We start from the raw sequence: 21,925 nt of genomic DNA, 5'->3' as shown, positions 1-21,925 counted from the left end.
AAAACCTGTTTGGTACCTGTGAGGCTGATTTCATCCCACGACACAATGGACACGGTGTTTTATCCTCAATGCGAAGCTTTTACAAAGCATGCGCAGCTGAATAACATTGTGTGTCGAGTTCCGAGATATTTCAAGTTAAAGCAAAGTTATGCGATTGAGGTTATGTTGACAAGCTAAGGTCCGAGTTTACGATTTGCAAATCAAATGTTTTCTATAAATAAGTAAATGAAGCGTTAAGTTGTGATGTGTTTACTCTGTTGTGGTGCTCGCGTCACATAGTTTTACGGTTTTGTAACAGTTTCTGTGTGCAAGTGCGATTTTCCTTGTTGTTATTGTTGTGGAGAGTGTTTGTTACGAATTTATCTCGAAGCGTTGCTCAACAATCAATTTAATTCGCTCATTGCTGTTTCCCGGCAATAAGTTTGTGAATATAGGCGCAATACCTCATCAAAATTTATCCAATAAAAAAGAAGCAGCCAGTGCCAATGGCGAATAGGGTGACCGGCACTTGTTGCACTGCGTCGGTTGAGCGGGCCGGCCTGCCGGGGCTGCTGCGCGACTTGCAGCGACTCTCTGAAGACCAAGACTCAGCTGACATCGTTTTTATCCTTGGAACCAACGAAGAAAAAGTCTACGCACACAAAATAATTTTGATAGCAAGGTGAGTTCACGCAAAAAGATTTTCCCGTACCGGGAATCGAACCCAAGCCTCCTGGGTGAAAGCCAGGTATCCTAGCCACTAGACCATACGGGAGATGGCGATCGGATTGAAATATACTTTTATGTTCTATAACTAAATGCGTTATCAACATAATACCTAATCGAATAAGTATCAAATCCATAGTAATATCATTTACTGTTTTAAACATTTATTTGATACTTCACGCCGGTAAATTATATTTTTTATTTAAACGAAATCCCGTTCCGAGCACATTTCCCTTTTTTGCGGAAAATATTACTGAAAAACAATTTAAAACTTTTTGGACAAACTGTTAATTTACGAAATCGTCGAAGTTTGTTCCAAATTGTTACTAATTTTATCTATCTTTATGCGCGGAGCAAATTGCGGACCTTTCACCGCCGCCTGCCGAGCTTGCACCATTCAAATGTTTCAAATGCAAATGAATTTTGAACGCCGAGATGTGAAGACGTAATTTGCTTGATGAGGCGCCCAGGGCCCATAATGCGCTAAAAGGAAATAAAGACTACAGAAGTACAGAAATTAATATTCATCACAAACTGTTTTACATTTCTGTGCAATTGGGAAACATGACATGCAGCGCCATCTCTGTTACGTAGCTTGAAACAAATTTTAAATGAAGCTTAACTAGATGGCGTTTAATTCAAATTTCAAATCATTTGCATCCTAACAAAATCCAAAGATATCGTATCATTCAAATTCCAAAGTAAAATCTGAAGAAAGTAATAAAAAAGATCGCCACCGTCCGTCCGAATGAATTATGTATAATGCCAAAAGTTATGCACACCAAAGATGGGGGATATCGAAAAGAAATCAGTCGACGGCAAGCAATTTGCATGTAAATAGGCAGGGTCCTGTTCTCGACATATGGTCCAGTTGAATGGGGCCGGAAAAACGGCAAGTTTCACCAACAACTCCATTAAGTTATGCGTAAAGTTAGCAAGACTCGCCGAGTCTGTTTGTTAACAATAAATTGAAAAAATAACTCACATTTGCGGCAGCACAGGAACTTCCCTATGGCCACTGATCTATGACTTTACTCACTATTTATTATTGTGTAAGAGTACTGTTTACACAGAGCAGATAGCTAGATAATATGTTGTGTTCGCATTTATCTACGAGGAAAAATTCTTGTTAACAAGAAAGTTGGAAAAGCAACATAAAAAATACTGTTCAGTGCCTTTGGGTAGGTACATGTACTTATGTATAGATTTTCCGCACGGGAAATCCTCTTTTACTCGTACTCTTGTTCAGTAGTTAGTACAAAGCACCTATAAGGCGTCTGTGTACCATTGCCGAAAATGATCTACCACCCATGGTGATACGGTATACAATGACGTATGTCATGGATCTTCAACTTCAAATAGGAAACCTCGGTATCTTACAGCAATAATGTAGGAAGAGCTAACCCCAAATAGGTACCGTACCTGAATGCTAACAAACACCTAACTATGAAACTGTTTACTGCAACAGCTCTAGAATATAAAGTGTAACAATTAAGCTTGAGTTAGCAGCAATACAAACAAGCGGTGATTATACACCGCCGGGCCCAGCTGCTCAGCCGACTCTTTATGATTGATTCAAAAAGTTGCCAACTCCCGGCCGCGCGAAACGATCAATCATCGCTAAGCTTGTTTCTTATTAATTTTATTAATGCTACAGAGCCGGGATGTGGAGCTATACTGAACACTTGACATTTTTATACGAATAAATTGGCTTTTAAAGAAATTGTTATTGATTTGAATAATGATGGCAGTTTTCCTGTTGTCGCTGTGAAACATTTTCTCAAGATGTAAATGAGTCTCTGTTGGATGTTAGTTAAGATATACCTTCTCTAGTAAGCAGTCTAGAATCTCTTAAGGAACAGGATCTCCTCATCTCGTGTAACGGTTGTTACTAATAGGAACACTGGGTGCTCACATTGTTTTAAAGTTCCTGAACTTGGTCCGAGGCGCTCGCTTCATTTTGTTTATCGTCACCGTTTTTGTTTACTTACTAAACTTCCCCTTTTTAATCATGCCAGATACTAGCTTGTTAATCTTGGCTGAAAACTTCTCAGGGATGAAATATTTTATATTTGTTACTGGATAGTTGTTTTTGGACAATTAACACACCAATCCCATAAATACAAACTTTTTTGGCAATAATTTGGAAGGCAACCATTTCGAGTAACTTGATAAACTGTACGATGAAAACTTTCTTCTAAGCCTCTCACTTAACTGTTTTATTTAATTTTATGAAAGAAGCAATATTATAAAATAAAACAGAAACCAAATTATACATCTGAATGTTTCATTTTATTTATTTTTATTTTAAGACTGCTTAAAACAAATGATTTAAAGTTGTAAGTATGCTGTTAAATAATTTTGAAGCACACCTGTCTCGCATAAATCTTACTAAAAGCCAAATTTTGTTCTTGATTAGTGCTCCGAACGACTTGAACTGAACAAAACTGTAGCAAACGAAGCTTTTATTTCTTACAAGGTGCTTAACACGAGCAATTTGTCTTACTTCATCTGGCAACACTTATTCACACTTCACATTGCCATGTGCAGAATCGACTCAGTCTTTTATCCTTGTCACTCTCCCACTTATCAGGGTTGACGTGAGCAGCACAGCCTATGTAGAAATCTTGACGAATTTTGGTAATTGGTATTAGTGACTGGTTCGACGCCTGTATAGGCTATAGAGCGTTAGGGTCACCAGACTTTTCGATATTTTTTTGGGAACGCAGCTGCAACCTCTGCAGAATAAATTCCCCAATGAATTTTTATATAGCAACTAGCTTTTGCCCGCGACTTCGTTCGCATGATATAGTGACTTCCGGCATATTTTTGGTTTGACCAATAGATGGCGCTATATGTCCGGAATAACTTTTTTTTTTTTTTTTGAAATAAAAACTATCCTATGTCCTTTCTCAAGTTCCAAACTATGTCTGTACCAAATTTCACACAAATCGGTTCAGTAGTTTAGGCGTGAAGAAAAGACAGACAGACAGACAGACAGACAGAGTTACTTTCACATTTATAATATTAGTTAGGATGAACGACATGAGGCAATGTAATTGTACGAAAGTCTCAATTTTAATGCATTCAAAATTATTTTCAAAAATATCAATTAAACAGTGAAACTACACTAAAAAGCTGTTCACTTTCGTTGATCACACTTCCCTACCAGATTAATTTCAGTGTCTATCGATATTGTACATAACAGAGTGTCCCACCAGCATCATATCCTAGCCACCCTTAACAGGGATAATTTGGGACTTAATTACAGCGGCACCGGGTGTGCGGGGGTGTGAGGGGCGGCGCGCGGGCGGGGGGTTGATTGATGATTCAATGAGGACGGCGCTTCGCCCGCGTCGAATTTATCGCGTAAGCACCCGCTTGTTCTCGATTATGTACAAGTTACAGTTTGCCGTAATGTATGTGTTGCGATACTCGGCGTACACCAATTTTGATGTAAATGCTAAATTATGGTACATACTTGAATATATTGCAGGTGTTTTCGTGAATCTAAGCGAGTATCAAAGCCTGCAAGGGTTGTAGTAACAGGTACCTACCTAGTTTAAAAGCGGTGTGTATAATTTTCCACGAAAACTGGTCTCGACTCTTTGTTCTGTGGTCAAGGGGTGCTGTCTTTTTAATACTTATAAAAAGGAAAGCAAGCTTAAGAATGTTAGTGATTCGTTAATTACGTCGACACATGTAAGCAAATAATTTGTGTAACTAACAACTGTTAGCAATAACTAGTAACTGTTACTGTAACTCTTATTAAACTGACAGTGATACTTTCAAGTCACCTGTGCTAACATTATTTCAGTAAATTCGATTACTTTGTCAAAGTAATTTTAAATTCTCTCTTACTAACGAATAATATAGGAACCTGCCACCTGTGTGTACCAATTATAAATTTCCACAACAACAATGTACGTACGTGTGTTGAAATTCTATGAAACACTCGACGAAGTTAAACCGCTGAAACACTAGACATATTTGTTGGAATAAATGAGAAAAGTTGGCCGGTGGAGCGCGGGAAAAAACAATGCGTGTTGTTGAAACAAACGCCATCTATCGGCGAGGTAAACAAACCGACACGAATCGTAATTACAACTCGCGCTTCCACGCGAACTGCTCGTTTGCGGTAACCACTCATTATCGGGATATTTCCCAACCGATTCATTTTACAATTTTCTACTTTTTATGGCGATATACATAGTATCATCGGCTTTTTGTATCCTAGTAGCTTTAATTAGGAAAAACACTAGTACCCGCAAACATTAATCGTAATGTTCCAAGCACAAGGAATTTCCCCTAATTATGGCTGAGCGTCACATTGATGGGTTTAGAACTTGTAAAAGTACCTACTAGTAATGGTTATTTAATATAACCGATTGTTTAGAAACAAAAATGTAAGTGTTAGTGTTTCTAGTTCCGTAGTTACATCTGAAGAATTTCAGAGCCTTCACTTAGATACACCTGTTCTTATGTCCACAGTTCCCCCACATTCGTAGTCACCTCAGCAGCAAACAAAACGCGAGATTCAAATCAGTTCAACAATACTAAAGGGAACAATACGCCGCGTAGCGACAAAACGCACAATACGACATCAATTATTTAACACGTTACGAATACTTTGTACCTGGCAGAAATAAACAAAGTTTTTAAAGAAAATTTTGTCATATTTTGTACAGTACTATTTTTTAGTTATACCATATTATGGCGAAATCTGTACATATTTTTTTCTACTTTAGGTACTATAGTATCTGTACTAGGCTATTCTTACCACCTAATGCTTCTTTGTAAAGCGTAGGTGAATAAGAATTTTATCCAATCCTTGTTTTGTCACTGTGGATAAGAGGTGTCTCAACTATGAAGTAAAAACAATTTTGTTTTAAGTTCACCTATCAGTCCCGAAGATGACATTCAACTATAAAAGTTTCCTTCGTAAAACTGTTGAGTGCGCCGCAGGAGTCGCGACCGTGTGATTTGTGAGGGATCACACTTTACTTTGTCGCGTAATGTCGGCGACAGTAAACATCGCTCGTAAACGCGACTCCGCGCTGTCGCGATCTCAATGACATTATAAACTGTGATTTATGTCGCGCGTCGTGCGTCTCTTCTCGGTGTGAGCATGTCCTTAGATAACGTGACACAGAGACCTTTTAAACGAATTTAAACTCGGTCAACTAGACGTTGTGAAGAACACCCAAAGGAGAGCTTAAGCAAGTTACAAAGAAACTTTCAGCTAATTATTCTGAACGAGACCAACGGTTGATTTGTTTTGAGCTCAGGAATCTGCCCAGTAAGAGCGACTCGCGATATAAAATGTAAATGTAATTTACGTTTTAATAGGGAGCTTACAATACGTAAGTCTACACCGCACAATTTGTTATAGTCAATAACAAAAACCAGGAACTTATACACAATACCAACAGCGGCACGTGTTGCGATGACAGCTGAGCGGAGCGAGCGCCGCCATTGTGAGCGCCACCGCAAATTGGAGCGAGCGGTTACAGCAGCCTGCCAGTGACGTCACACCGCGCTCATTACTGCCTTATTATTTGTAGAAAAATGTCGCAATAATCTGTGCCCGCCCTTAAGTGCGGATCTTGTTGCGACGCGCGTCAATTCTTTTGTGCGAAAACTGTTTACAAAGAGCGCGCCACTTCGACTGCGCCACGTAGCAAGCTCGGCTGCTTTTATCTGACACCCGTCAAAAGCCTGAAAGGACATTGATTGTTGAGCATTTTCAATTGCAATCTACGTGTACAGCGCTCACTTGTACGTAAGTGATGAAATGATACTCGTATGAATAGAACACTCTGAAAACATATGACGATTAACTTTTCTATAAGCTCCAGCTTGATAACCTATTGAAAAAGATTGCAAAAGGAACGTTTCATTCGCCATTAAAATTGGCAAAACTTGAAATGAAAAATGTTAACTGAAAATTTTCACATCACCGTTGAATTCATACATTTATCTCGCTTTTCATTTTATCTGTTAAAAAAAAAACATATCTAGCGATCGTGCAGTGTAATTTACAAGATTGAATTACACCAATCAGGCTTAACGAGTCGATTTATGCTCGTTGGCAATATGCTGGGTGTAACACAAAAATAACACGTACGTAGCTATGGCGTTCATTAGCTTTGAGCTCTGTAATTTGAACGTAACGGTCGCGTGCTGTGAATGCGGCCGAAATTAGAATGTTGCTAGACTCGCGTGCAGATTATAGTCTAGAATGCAGTTGGCAACACCCGCCAGAGTACCGACAGCCACAACACTCCTTCAACTTGCGTTATCAGTTATTTGAATTCTTAACACACACCAGTATTTCATCTTCCAACTTAGAATTTAAGGAGCAAACCCTCAATTACTACTGGTATTATTGTAAACGGTGTAGTATCGAAACATTGTACCTATTCAGTAATAAAACGTTACTTTGTTCGCTGACCGTACTTGCTGATTTAACTAACAAGATAAAGTTGTGAATGGTTGAATGTAGCGCAATTTTTGTTTTTACTTTTCTAATTCCTGCAAAAAAGATAGCGTTCAGGAGATTTATATTTTCAGTGTTTACGTGATGCGAAATACAATTTATACCTACAATTACAACTCTCATATACCAGTCGTATATGAGAGATGTGTAATACCACATGTTTCAGTGGTTCTACTTCATATATTAATGAACTATAATACACCTAGTATTAAAGAAGTAATCTGGATTGATACCTACTTAGGAAAATTAGAAAATTACCTCGGGAAGTGTAAGTACAGAAGCTCTATTTAAATAAGGCCACAATAACACTGGTCGTCCAGCCGAGAGTGATGTAATCTGCGTGGCATAAGGCGCGTCAGACAAACGGTGCAAGAAGCTGAGTTAGATTAATGTGAGCCGCATCAGCCGCGCCGACAGCCGAGCTGCGGCCAGCCTACTATTAATCGCTATCAGTAGGGACACCGCATTGTTGGAGGACAAATGGACACTCCTCTAGCATGGTATGCATAGGAACGACGAACAGAATCTGTCGTTATGTAAGTATCACTATGCAAGTCCTTCAATGGTTATTAAAGCTCTAGGTAACATGAAGATTTACACAGATATGTATATGTCTTGAATTTGTTTACGTTAGTTGATGAGAGAAGTGAGTGATGATCAATAGATTTTGAAAGCAATAAGCTGAAGAACAAAGAAATATATAAGGCTATTACGGCATTTAACCGGAATTTTACAAGCGGAATAAACCTTGTCCACAACATCAAACAAGTACTGGTCACCATAAGATCAGTGACGCAAATTGCGCGTCAACGTTGTCGCGATGTCGCGTCGCGTTGTTGCGCGGGCGGCGTGAACTACTGACGTCATCAATCATGGCGACCACGCTGATACGGATTGTTTAGAAACGCCTCGTTTTTAGTCCAACAAATTGTAAAGTTAATTTTATTAAGTGCGAACAATTCCCTCGTCGGTTGTGTAATTTGCTAAAGTGTGATGTTAGCCGGTTTATTACGGGCTGTAATTTTTACTGCGGTTTTTAGGTCGAGTACCTATTCATTTTGCTTGATTAATTAGGATGCTATATGCTGTATCTAGCTGGCCCGCTGAACATCGATAAATTGAATGGTAAATTATTTAAAAATGAAATGAATTTTGAGTACCTAGTGAAGTCACCACCTACGAAGTACCTACCTCATGCTTAGCATAGAGATTCTTAGCAATAAGAAGAGAAAAATCGCCGATAAAATGAGTCTAAAAACTCTTTATATCTTTAAAAACATATCTGCCATTCCTAAATCCTTTAAACTCTCTGTACCTACTTGTATCTCATGACATACCAGCACAATATATCGTGCGTAAAGTTAAATCTGTGCTCAAACGCAGGCGCCATGTTTGCCGAGCTAACTCACGAGAGAACACTATTAAAAGTTGCTCGATGTTGGTAAAGGCCTGTCACACGTGCCACTGAAACCGCGCGATTCGGTTACAGCTCATCGAGAACTTGTTATGAGTGTGGGATATTGTTTTATTGTTTGTTAGTCTTGTAAGTTTTGTGATTGGAAAGGATTTGCGTTGTCAATAACTTCTATATCAATTTAACTTTGTTTAACTAACTGCTGGTGTATGAAATAAATATATGTCTACAGACATGTAGGTATTCGTTTAATAATGTAGTTTATGCTAAAGTTACACATAGGGATATATCTTAAAGACAAAGGAATCAGTGAAGAAACTATAACGTACAATGTACATAGATATTAGGAACTATAGCACATACATACCATGTAATATGTCATTCACATAACCCAGCATTTTCCTAATAAACATAACTGGTGTGATTGGATGAGACTGGAGGAGGGTCTGACAGTCCGACGCGTCAATTAGCCGCGGCTAGTGATGTGCGACACGCGAGCTGCACTAATCGAGTTAATCACAGCACTGGCCGTCACTCGGGTACACGTCATGTGCTAGATGACAGAGATTTGTTTGTGGGGAAGTCCCCAAGAGAACGTATTAAAAAAGACATTAGACTGAGCGATATTTTTAAACGGATTTTGGAATGCCTCAAACAGGCGTTAGGCATAATCGCTAATCTACCTTCCAGCCATCAATAAACCTATCAATATTCCCGGGTAATCAGCGTTTCCAGCGCCTACAGCCTACAGGGCTGGTTCACGTTCCATTTCTTGCCAAGAATATGGTCGTAATCCTTTAGAGCCGGGCTCTGCCACGTGTTAAATGGAGATCAGCAAAAAGTGCAAGTGAGCCGCCACGCTCCATTAGTCAACATCTGACGGAGACGCGCTACTGGGTAGCGAGGTGTAGATGCGACACCTCTTTGATAACTTGTTAGCTATAGTGAAAGGAGATCTGGATAATGGAACAAAATCAAGCCAGCAAGCTACTTGGGAAAACTAAATGAAGTATAACTAGGAAGGAACATAGGTATCTAAAGATAATATAACCTCGGTGCCGTATTATTCGTTACGCTATCAAATCCAAACTAATATTATAAATGCGAAAGTAACTCTGTCTGTCTGTCTGTCTTTTCTTCACGCCTAAACTACTGAACCGATTTGTGTGAAATTTGGTACAGACATAGTTTGAAACTTGAGAAAGGACATAGGATAGTTTTTATTACAAAATAAAAATAAATTTATTCCGGACATATAGCGGACATATAGCGGTCAAATCAAAAATCTGCTGGTAGTCACTATTCCACGCGAACGAAGTTGCGGGCAATAGCTAGTACTTATATTAATAACTGTTTTACTACTATTTTTGTTCAATCAAGAACACTAAGTACATATGTAGGGAAATGTCCAAAGCGTCGTGTCTGTTTCAAACTCTATGATGAAACAGCCGGTCCGGCGACCAAGATTAATGATATCCAGCGAGATTGTGGAGCATCACACCGCGAGCACGGCACTGAATTAATTATAAGGACACAGGCTCAAACTGTGATTAATTGCAAACAAATCGCGGCCGCCGAACAACCGCTAATGGTATGAGAAACTGTATCGCACGCTAACTGTAAGCTAAGCCTTATTTAACAAAATGCTTATAAAAGTTGTGTGATTTATGGAACCCCTGAAGGAAAGCTCTTTTTTTGAAAATTGAATATTTTAAATTGGCAAATAAACTAACTGGATAGGTGCCTTGCCTACTTTAGTTGTGTTAACAGTAAACTTTACCATTCCATAATCGCCTTTTTGGACAAGAACGAAGCCTTTGACCAATAGTTGCAACTGTAATATAAATAAAAAACATATAGCGATTTCATCGTTTGAAATTCAGAATTATAAAATAGACTTTCAAACAATCCATGTTAATAATCAGAATTCAAATCTTCTTTTGTTTAAAATCTCGAAAATCGAATTGTACAAACAAAACAGTACCGATTCAATACAATGCAAGATATATGGAGGATCTTGCCGAATTCCACCCGGGAGAGAGGCGAGAGCTGGCACCGCAAATAAATCAGCTAATGAACGCTACAGCGGCTCCGCAATTAATTGAGATCGGCTGCACAACTTAGTGCCGGCAACACCAAGTCCGACTGCCCTGTTGTACCAACGCGTATCTTGTATCTACTTATGGGATTACACCAATGAATTATTAGGAAGTAGGTAGTAACACCTAGACGGTGATTGGCAATTTGTAGCCAGTAACAACATACGTTAGTTATCTACTGATAATAATTGTATCTCTAATGAAGTTTTGCCTTCTCTCATATGGCAATGAATGTTGATGATCCATTCTTACCAGAGAAAAGTTAGGGACACTGCAACGGAGAAAAAAACTGAAAAGTCTGAGACGGGATAATATTTCTGACTCAAAAGACTTCAGGTGGTAGGAATAATTTATTGTTCTTGTTGCATGTTTCTGGGTAAAGCTTAAAATGATACTTCAATACAGTACCTACCTACACAGAATATCTTAGAAAATCAGCTCAGGTATAATGTAGAGGCCCCAAGCGATGTTGTTAAAGTCGTTAACTGGGACAAAACATGTTAAAATATTCACACGTCGCGACCTCAGGGCGCGGCTCGATCACTAATGGCTGCCACTCCTGGGACCTGCTGTAATGGAGCTGGACCATCAACTATTCATACCAGATGAGGGATTGATACTAGCGAGCGCGGAGAAAGATAAATCACAAGATAAACCTACCAAACCTAAACTTTGTATAAACAAAGTTCTTGTCTTGAACGGGCTCATCTCTGGTACCCTTATAGGTATTTTTACTTAGCAGTTTAGGAATCTTTGCTACGGTCGTAGTTCGGACTCATTTCTCAATAGTTTCACGGAATACAATTTGATAGATACAACTATGTTACCATGGTCTAAATTGGATTGAAATTGCATAGGAATATGGCCTTTAACCAGGTTTTCTAACAAATTCTCAATTGAAACTACCATAATTACGAATGAGATACCTATTCTAACTCTGAACCGATCCAATTACGGATACATTACGCAAACAAGGTGATAAATCACTGCCACGGAACGTACGGAGTTGAAAATTGAATTTAGTCAATGGCAAATCCAATCAGTAGAGGTGCAGCCGAGGCGGGCCTGTCTCATCAACGCTAAATAACGGACGTGTCATCGCGACACCGATACACGCCGCTAATCTCCGCCTAATCCATCAGCTACCCGGATATTTACTAAACTAAAACCTCATTACGCAAATACTTCTAAATAAACTACCGTAATTAATTCTCCTGATGTTTATACATTTTATAGATCCACTAATGGCCGCCAGAGGGCGCTATTCGCCTCTAAAACTTTCTCATTACAAGTTGACAACTTTAAGTAATAATAATAATAATAAAATTTTTATTTATCCACAGTTACATAGTTTGCCTTAAAATTAACTTAGGTACATTGATTTGGTGTAGGTAACTATATTTAGTAGCAGACATTGGTTTTTTGGATCGGCGGTCCCCAAACTAGGCTAGGCCTGTATCTTGGGAGCCCGAGTTGCGGTTACAATGAGTACTTTTGTCGAATTATAGGTCGTATGCGGTGTTTATGTGGACAAAAATAGAATATAAAAATTTAAACAAGACGTAAAATAAAGCTAAGAAAGTTATAACTAATTGGAGCATCTTCTAAAAAAATTAAATTGTCTCGTTCTAGACGTTAAAAATAAAATAAAATATGTTAATAAGTAAAAAAGTTAAAATTATAACAAAATTCTTAATTTAAATCGAACTTAGCTTATCAGTCTCAAAAGAGTAAGTGTTTGTGTGTGTGTGTGTGTGTGTGTGTGTGTGTATGTGTGTGTGTGTGTGTGCACATGCGTGCGAAGTATGCTAATGCATCCTTTCGAGTGTAGATTGTGTTGTGAGAAGATTTTCTGTCTCTTCGTATGAGAGTCCTGTTAGCCATTTTTTGATTATCTTCTTACACGAGGAAAGTGTCAGCTCATTTGTGTCGTGCGGTAACCTGCTGTGTACGTTATTAAAGACAGTTGTGTGGAGATAGGTAGGGCAACGTCTGGTTAAGAGGGAAGTGGTGCGTGGTATTGGGATTTTGAATAAACGTTTTGAGGTGAGTGTATTGTAGTCTGGTCTTTTTTTCAAGGTTTTGTGTGTGTGTAGGTATGCATTAAGAATAAATAGTTGGCGGACACGTAGAACTGCAAATTCTTTATATAGGGTGTCTGTTGGGAAGAGCCACGGCTTTTTAAGAAGTACTTTGATCACTGCCCTTTGGGCTCTTTCAAGGTCTATGAGTGTGGTTTTTCCCGCTCCTCCCCAAACAGATATACCGTATTGAATGATTGATTGGCATATGGCGTAATATACCGTGAGGAGTATGTCTTTTGGTGTTCGGTCTCTGAGTTTTTTCATGATGTATATTAGTTTTCTTACTCGACCTGACAGAGATTGGATGTGTATTTTAAAGGATAGATTTTCATCAATGAGGAGGCCTAGGTAGCGGATAGATTGGGTTCGTTGAATGTGTTCACATGAACAGGTTTCTCTTGATGTGTTTGGAGTGCATGTGTGGAATTTGAGTGAGAGATTAGGAGGTGGACTGGACGTTAGGGTTTTGAAGAATGTGATTATTTTGGTTTTTTTTATGTTAAGTGTTAGTAGGTTGTAGTTTAGAGTTTGTGCTACTGTTGCTAGGCCTTCTTCAGCTAAATTAAATAGGTGTTCCCAAGTTTTGGAATGAAAGATTATGACAGTGTCGTCAGCGTAGGATATTAGTTCTGCGTTCGGAAGGTTCAGATTGAGTATATCATTCATATAGATTATGAAGAGAGTGGGGCCCAAAAGACTACCTTGGGGAACTCCGAAGTTGATATGGAGTTTGTTACTAGTGTATCCCTCAGATTTGACATACTGACTGCGGTTTGTTAGATAGCTATGAAACCATTCAAGCGGCTTACCTCTAATACCGGATGACTCTAATTTTCTGAGGAGAAGATTAGTTGAAATTGTATCGAATGCTTTGGCTAGATCTAAGAAAACCGCCATGCATCGATCCCCCCTTTCGACGCAATCTGATATGTTATTTGTTAATAGTAAAGTGGCATCTTCAGTAGACTTCCCTTTTCTGAAGCCAAATTGTCTATTTGAGATGAGGTGGTTCTTTTCTAGGAAATTTATCAAACGTGTATTTACAACTTTTTCGAGGATTTTTGACAATATACTAAGAAGTGCAATCGGCCTGTAGTTTTCAGGTTTATCTGTGGGCCCTCCTTTGTGAATTGGACTCACAGCAGCGACCTTCCATTGTTCAGGAAATACACCTGTTTCTAAGCTGAGGTTGATTGTATGTGTTAAGGGAGCTATAATAGAGTTTTGTATTTTTTTCAAAAGTCTCACACCAATTTTGTCGGGTCCAGGGCTGCTGTCGTTTTTTAGTTGGCTGATAAAGTTTTTCCAAGAAAGGCGAGCTGCGCTCAGCGCTTAAAATTTCTTCAAGCAAAATACTTCCTGATCGGTTTTTAATTATCAGCTGCAGGATGCGCCTCGCCTTTGTGTAATATTAAACTAGTTACGCTAAGTTTTTAATAAAACCGACATTTGCGTTAAATGTAGTTTTTTTTCAGACGTTGAAGCAAACAACATTTGCGAATTTCGCCTTTCTGTCTTCAAACCCACGTAAAGTCAATTGATATTAAGTTTTTAAATTCATTTTTCCTTTGTCTTAGATGCAAAAGTTTTCAAAACACAAAACGAGGAGAGATTTGCCGCATACCTGGATGTTCGGTAACGCCATCTATTGGCCCACAGCCGACACCAATACGAATGCCGCACGTGCAAGTTGAGACGTTTCGACTTTTTATACAATACGTTTACACCGGGAAGGTAAGTTGTAAAATGTGATTCGATTTCTTCTAAAATAAATAACGGATAAAATGTTGTAATCACGAGACACGCTTCTAGTAATACCATCAAACCATAATATCAGTTGCATACACCCTAAATCACTAGATGGCGCTGTGTTAAATAAATGGTAAAACATTTTTAATTTGAATAAATATAACAATTATGTTCGAATATTATTGCAGTTATTACTGCAAGACTCTGGAGTTTTTGAAATGATGACATTGGCAGCCGATCTTGGAGTAGAGGATCTGAGATCAGCATGTGAAGATCATGTCACTTCCACACTGAGTGTGGAAAGTGCTTGCACATTGTTAGCAGCGGCCATGGAAATACAGGATCGACCCGGTAATCATTGCACTATTAACTTATTAAGTGTACTGCTTATTCTTTACATCAATTTCGGCACATCTCTCAGTTGCGATGGTGGTGTAATGGTCAGCATAGTTGCCTTCCAAGCAGTTGATCCGGGTTCGATTCCCGGCCATCGCACACTTTTTGTCACTGTTAAAATAGTGTTGGTAATGTTCTTTTGTCTTGTTCTTTTAATAATATAATAACCTAACCGTGTGAAACTTTTTTATTGAACAAATATTTCGTGTATACGTACTCAGATTTTTTTACTGTTCACTCAATAACGGTCAGTGCAGTTACAGTAATAAATAAATTATTCAAAAGCCGACCAAAACTCTTACATTGACTCGAAAAAAATCAAAACTCTTACATTGACGATTGTAAATAATTTGTAAATAAAAACTATCGCTAAAAGTTCATGCTAAACCGACTAGAATAGAAAATTATATACGTACACCCTTCAATGCCTTGATCGCAAAAATAAAGACTAAAACACCCCTTCGTTTTTACGCCGGGGGTTAAAAAACGTTTTTAGTAGAATATCTTTGAACTTTTATTGAACTGATTTGATATGAACTTACTTTTTTACAAAATAAAAATAAATGAATGAACCGTAAATAATAAATAGTAAAAGTTACTAAACAGTCTATGGTCACTAATTCGGCCATCACTATTATACGGCCACAACACTTGGCGTCATTTTCGGCCATAGACAATAATTTGACAGATTGCAAACCGCAAAGCCGGGATTCGGATATCGTTTGTTTTCTGCATTTATTCTAAGTATTGCCTAAAGTTACCTCAAAATGGCATACAAAGGTCCACCGAAAGTTCAAAAGGTGATGGTCCAACCCATCAACCTTATCTTCAGATACCTACAAAACAGAAGTAGAGTGCAAATTTGGCTGTACGAGAACGTGAATCTACGAATCGAGGGACACATCGTGGGATTTGATGAATACATGAACATTGTATTGGATGAAGCGGAAGAGGTTCATATGAAGACCAAGAATAGGAAGCAAATTGGAAGAATTATGATGAAAGGAGACAACATTACGTTAATTCAAAACGTGAATCCGAACGCGTCAGTGTGATAGGTTATAAAGTTTAGCTCTAAGTTCATTCCTCAAGGTATAAGAAGACTCTCAATTATTATTTTTAAAAGCGTTGCAACGCTTGTGAGTTCAATGCACCAGTGTCTACCTTATTAAAGTTAAGAGATATTGCCAACAAGTTTTTTATTTTCTTCCTGTTATATCAAAATATAAATGTTGTGTTACTGTAACAGCTGAGAGATAAAATTACCGCCATCTCTCACTAACATTTGAAGTGGATTACACATAGATTCCATTTTAACTTTTGCAATCTAAACTTCAGCATAGTTATTGTAGAACATCTGATTCAATAATTTATATATCACTGTGGCACATTTTTGAAATAAATATATATATGTATTTATGAATATATATATATATATGTAGTTTATCAGTTGTGTTAGCACCCATAACACAAGTTAATTAATAACTTACCATGGGGCTAACCAACCGTGTGTGAAAAGGTGTCCCGACATTATTTATTATTATTATTTATTTATTAAATATTACATAGATAGATATATGATTATGATTCTTAGATTCGTCTATGTTACCTTTGTTTTATTTATTAAAGTAGCAATTTCACACACATCCCGCGGAATAGTCTTCTTGCAAATAGTGTAGCTCGTAAAGTGAAAGAATTATTCAAGTTAGTTCAGTAATTTCAGAGTTTATAATAATAGATAAGTATGCAAGGAGCACTATTTTACGGTAACCCTAGGACAATGTTTTTTATTCCGCATTATTCAAAATTGTGGTAATTGTGCATACATGATATTGACATACATGTTTCCATTACCATTAAAAACACCTTTTAAGTATCTACAGCTAAGCTTTGGGCCAACAGCTACATGAGTTGATCTATAGCAAGGATAAGCAGAGCACTTTGCATGAGCATTGATGTAACTTTTTCCTATCATATTTTGGAAGGTATGATTTTGTGGGCCGTGGCATTTACACATATAGTTATCGGCACGGATAATGAGCTCTCAGCAGAAGAGTGGGGATCGTGCGCACCGTACACTTATGGCAATAAATCACTTCTGCGTAGGTAAAGGTCAGGGCTCAATATCCTTGCCAATGATTATACCAATTGAATAGTCTGCAGAAAGTTTTCAAAGTCAAAGTCAAAGTGAAGAGTCAAGTATTGATTTTCAGTAGTTAGGTATTCGTAACTGCCTATCAGCATAACTTGTTGCTGTAGTAAGCATCCATTGCTACTACTAACCTGGCTCTTTCTAAAGTCAAGTAAGTATATTAACTTGAAAAGCAACATAAAAGTTAAAATAATCTAAGTTATCATGGTACTTACCGTCATCGACAGGTGGGAAGAGCGCGTCCTCGTTCATGGAGCGCTGCATCGCGTTCATCGGCGACAACGCAGCCGACTGCGTGAAGACTAACGCCTTCCTCAACCTGCCCAAGGAAGCACTCATCAAACTCATCTCTTCTGACTTCGTTAGTATACTTCTTTCTTATGGTAGGCGAAAACTATTAAAGTAAAGGTCTAGACAAAACAGACTTGCAAAGAACGATAATACCGACTCACATCTGTTTAGTGTTGTATTTCTTAGTGATCACGTCCTAAATGTACACACACGCACTCACCAGACACTTCATTAGGACCATGGTGTTTTTGCTGGTTTAGGCACAATAAATCTGTAGGTAATATTACTTAACTGCAGTTCGTTTTGATTGCCTATTTAATCGTAAATTCAAATATAGAATTGAATAGAACGCCATCTATTGTACTTTCATATTACTAAGTAGTTTCGCTACTCGACGATAGATGGCGCTTAATAAATGGTCAAGTTTATGTATGTTCATTTGTTTTAAATATTTTTGGCTTATTCAGCTATGCTTGGAAGAGGAAGAAGTATGGCGCTGTGCCCTAGCGTGGGCGAAGCAGCGTGCCGGTGTGACGCAGCCCACCGCGCACTGGACGGAAGAGGAGCGCGCGAGAGTCTGTCACCATCTGTCGCCGCTCATGCAGCATGTGCGGCTACTACTGATCGGTAATTTCTTCAGCTTCACAGCTAAAAATTAAATTAAATATTATTTATACGTCGAAAAATAATACACAGTACTGTGTAGTTTTGGCAGTGACCGTCAAACTACGCTACGGAGTGTATCTTCACTGTACGGATTGTGTTTGCTAATATGCCTAAGATTACCTATTAATATTGTATCCTGTTGTTCCCAGACAGCGCAGTGTTCGCGGAGGAGGTGGAGCCGACGGGCGCGGTGCCGATGGAGCTGTCGCTGGAGCGCTACCGGCGCGCCGCGCTGCACGCCGCGCCGCCGCCCGCGCCCCGCCCCGACACCGACAAGCGGACGCAGCCGCGGTATGTTACATACTTTGTGGTTCAGACGTATAATACAAATAGTCAAACTGGGTGAATTCGTTTTGTTCAGTCAATGTCTTACCTATACTGCATTGCAAAGGATTGGAAGTTGCCCGCCCATGCTTGGCTTGGCTTTAGACTTTTGTGTTACCCGATGACCCGATGTCTGGGGTCAGACAGGGAGCCACACCTTGCTATCGATGGATACTCAACTCTGCATAATATCTATTGGTTTAGATTAGGCACTCTAAAAATAGTTAGTTCTACGGCTTAAAATAGTGGGTGTATGAATAAGCTAATGAAGTCTACGTGTTGTTCCAGACTGGCAGTGAACATGTTCACAGGATCTTTAATATTGCAACAAGACAAGAGCGCCTTCCAAGCTGTCATCAACAACTGGTAAGATTCCCACAGTTCTTCATAATATCACACATACTTATACATACGTATGTTTAAGACTCGTTTTATTCTTTCTTCCTAGGTGCGGTACTCCGAAGCAGTCGTGGCGGCTGATATTCCGCGCGTCGACGCACGGATTCTCCGCACAGGCGTTCCATTCCCACTGCGATGGTGTCGCACCTGTCTTACTACTTGTACAGGTAGAAACATTACTGGTATTATGTGTAATGGTGTGAAATTTCTCTCAAATGCTCACATCTCTAGCTCTCATCTAGCTAGCACACTCCAGCGGAATTTCCCCATGACCTTAATTTTTTGTGCAATTTCTTATGCAGTAAAGACTAGTATTCTCAAATAAGCTTCTAGCAGTCTTCACCACTGTATTCCGTGCACAGTTATCTCGCGGCGAGGTGATCGGCGGGTACAGCGAGGCGGCGTGGGCAGCGGGCGGCGCGGGCGGATACACGCCGGCCGAGCGCGCCTTCCTCTTCGCGCTGTCCGACCCGCCCGCCAGGTACACGCTGCTCAAGAAGGCCTTCGCGCTCTGCTACCATCCCGAGTAAGTAATACAAGAACAAGTATAATTTACACAATATTGATCATGTGTTTTGGAAACGTATATTGCCTTCTAAGGATTAAGGAACTCCGAGCAGGAGGGAGAAGTATGGTATTTGTACTAGCTCTCGCCAGCATTTTCATTACGCCCCGTGCTAGTTCGAACTCCAAAAGCAGCACATAGCCTACCTTCACAAGAAGGCTATACTGAGACTAATCCCACAGATGGCTTCAAAGAAACATACTCTTAACCTTGATAGTAATTAGCCTTAATTTTAATAAATATTCGTAAGAAAAAATACAAATTTTGATTTATTTTTAAATTATCCTTTTCCACTCAGTTGCGGGCCAATATTCGGCGCGGGCGCAGACCTGCTGATTTCAAGCAACTGCAACAGCAACAGCGAGAGCTACAGCAACCTGCACTCGTACGGAGACCAGCTCGCGCCAGCCTCGCTCGCTACCGAGTACAACTTCACTGTCAGGGACTATGAAGTCTTCACTTATAAGCATAATTAAATATTACAATTGCTGAGAAAAACACACAATATTTTGTGAGGGCTCCAAGTATATTTTTACCTTGCAAACCACCTTTTTTGCAAAAAATTAATCTTCATTGAGAAAAGTATAATCAAATGTAACTGAGTGTTGTGTTTTTACAAGGTTGTAATAGATTATTTAAGAATGCTATGTTAACCGTCCATTCTGACCAGATTTTATTTTATTTTATATTCCTATAATAATGTGCCAATAAAGTGATAAGTTTATCTCATGTCATTATTTCCTTTTATTCATATTTTATATTTAATGCAGCGCCATCTATCCTCATTCAAGTAAAACTAAGTTCCAAGTTCACAACAAGCTTAGTTCTCTGAGTTCAAACTTGGTGGCAGCACTTACCTATATTTATGGAACATCCAGGTTGAGTTAACCACAAGAACGCCCGCAGATATTTAATGTAATATAATAATTTATTCCTTTTTTAAAGAATAATTTATCTTTTAAGACTGTTAAAAAAAATACTGAAGAAGGTATTTATTTAGGTATATGGCTATCAATTTCTTACACCAAATGTGTTGGCCGCTCCGAACCGAGCCACTTCATTAGCTTTTTTATTTATTTTAGTAGGTATTGTATAGCTATAATTATGCAGAAACCACAAACAAGTGAAAGTCAAAAGAAGAAATTAATGAAATTGTCAGTTTAGGCACTGACCACAGCTCCGAATGCCTAGGTTCACCTGCCTGCTATCATGAGAGAGAAACCTAAATTCACAGATTATTAATGATTGATTGATGATCCCAGTAATTTACTATAAATTAATTTTAAATATTGCTTTTCGGAAAATAGTGATATCTCCTTTTTTCGCGTCGTTCCATAAAACCACAAAATACATTTCAAAACACTTTCAAGTATTATCTACTTATCAATTTTAAGTTATAACCGCAAAGATGACAAATTACTTACGAATATTATTCTTTAATTATATATTCTAAGGCTTTGCTTATTTATTCGTATTGCGGTTTTATTATTGGTGCTTTATGTTTTGGTTGAGACCAGGTGTCCACACTTGATAGAATATATTATTCGGATTAATTACTTAAGTAGGAGAAACTTTTCCACACTACAAATGGAAATGTATCTACCTACGCTGTTGGCTACTTACCTAGAATTTCGTAAAGTTATCAATTTAGTCCTACAGGTTAAGTACGGCGCTGAACAGACCAGTCTACTATCATGGATGAGAAGAAAATTTATAAGAGTGCTTTATTAACTTGTAAAAGAGAAGCCTCTATACGGGGACTACCTATCTATGTATGCACTTATAACTCCTATGTATCCTACGTTATTGCCTTTACGTTACACCTAATTAGTAGTATTCATTGGAATTGAAAGTCCAGTTATCTTTTCCAAAAAGCTTAGTCTAGTTTAAAAAGCTATATACGTCCGGCAGCTTTACTAGGTACCTACTCGATTGTAGTGAAACCGTTACAGTTAAGAGTAAGTAACCACAACTCCTTAATTCACCACATAATTACAGCCTACTAATTACAGAATGGTTTGACAATACTTGTACACCAATTATATGCCTTTTATGCCTTTTATGGGAGACATCCGGGTTCATAGCCAGGGTCCGCAATAGTTCATTTTGAAAAAAATCATGTATAAGTAGGAAAAATGGCCCACGTCTGTCCGACACTAGGTCGTGTTGTGGTCAGCCCTGTCAAAGATTATTTTTGTGTCTAGTCGGCTCCAGGCTGTCTGATTCTCAATGCTTTGTGGCGTCTAGTATGATGCGGTCAATGTACGGTATTGGAAGACGAAAACCAGATTAAAAAACTTCTTAGCAGATAGATATATGACTAACTGCAATATTTTGAATAATCATGTAAAAAAATTGGGTTTTTTATTTTCAAAAATCTTTTTCTCTTTTAACAAGACTACTTATGTCATGAATCGTTGATGCAGTAGGTAGATCATTAATTTACCTATATATAGGTACTTTTGTACTTTATGCGAAAATCTCAAGTAAATATTGAGGTATCATCGTATTTCTAGCCTTCACGCAATCACGCATATTGCAAGCAACTACTCAACAGAACGAGAGAAAGCCAAGGCTACTGG

The 21,925-nt window shown here is 38.5% G+C and overlaps 2 protein-coding genes and 2 non-coding genes across 4 annotated transcripts; 3 read left to right on the top strand and 1 right to left on the bottom strand.

Moving 5' to 3' along the window:
- The first annotated feature begins 33 nt into the window (after nt 1-33).
- On the top strand, nt 34-20,080 carry LOC110375966 (BTB/POZ domain-containing protein 19). The gene is made up of 10 exons (XM_049850605.2): nt 34-661; nt 14,379-14,535; nt 14,739-14,901; nt 17,326-17,459; nt 17,857-18,016; nt 18,205-18,346; nt 18,668-18,745; nt 18,828-18,945; nt 19,141-19,304; nt 19,642-20,080. The coding sequence occupies exons 1-10, from the start codon at nt 486-488 to the stop codon at nt 19,817-19,819; spliced, it is 1,470 nt and encodes a 489-aa protein (XP_049706562.2). The 5' UTR covers nt 34-485; the 3' UTR covers nt 19,820-20,080.
- Nucleotides 683-754, bottom strand: Trnae-uuc (transfer RNA glutamic acid (anticodon UUC)). The gene has a single exon. It is a non-coding gene; the product is annotated as a tRNA-Glu (tRNA).
- On the top strand, nt 14,974-15,045 carry Trnag-ucc (transfer RNA glycine (anticodon UCC)). Its single transcript has one exon. It is a non-coding gene; the product is annotated as a tRNA-Gly (tRNA).
- On the top strand, nt 15,617-16,140 carry Sme (Small ribonucleoprotein particle protein SmE). Its single transcript, XM_021334276.3, has one exon. The coding sequence runs from the start codon at nt 15,714-15,716 to the stop codon at nt 15,999-16,001; it is 288 nt and encodes a 95-aa protein (XP_021189951.1). The 5' UTR covers nt 15,617-15,713; the 3' UTR covers nt 16,002-16,140.
- Nucleotides 20,081-21,925: the final 1,845 nt, after the last annotated feature.

This window comes from Helicoverpa armigera, chromosome 11 (genome assembly GCF_030705265.1).
Source record: "Helicoverpa armigera isolate CAAS_96S chromosome 11, ASM3070526v1, whole genome shotgun sequence".
Taxonomy (NCBI): domain Eukaryota; kingdom Metazoa; phylum Arthropoda; class Insecta; order Lepidoptera; family Noctuidae; genus Helicoverpa; species Helicoverpa armigera.
Note: the sequence above shows the minus strand (reverse complement) of the source record. Positions and strands in the feature narration are given on the sequence as shown.

Excerpts from the sequence above, each read along its gene's own strand:
- LOC110375966 (XM_049850605.2), top strand. The coding sequence starts at position 486 with ATGGCGAATAGGGTGACCGGCACTTGTTGCACTGCGTCGGTTGAGCGG. Across the intron at positions 14,536-14,738 it reads AATACGTTTACACCGGGAAG|TTATTACTGCAAGACTCTGG; the intron begins GTAAGTTGTAAA and ends ATATTATTGCAG. Across the intron at positions 18,746-18,827 it reads CAAGCTGTCATCAACAACTG|GTGCGGTACTCCGAAGCAGT; the intron begins GTAAGATTCCCA and ends CTTTCTTCCTAG.
- Sme (XM_021334276.3), top strand. The coding sequence starts at position 15,714 with ATGGCATACAAAGGTCCACCGAAAGTTCAAAAGGTGATGGTCCAACCC.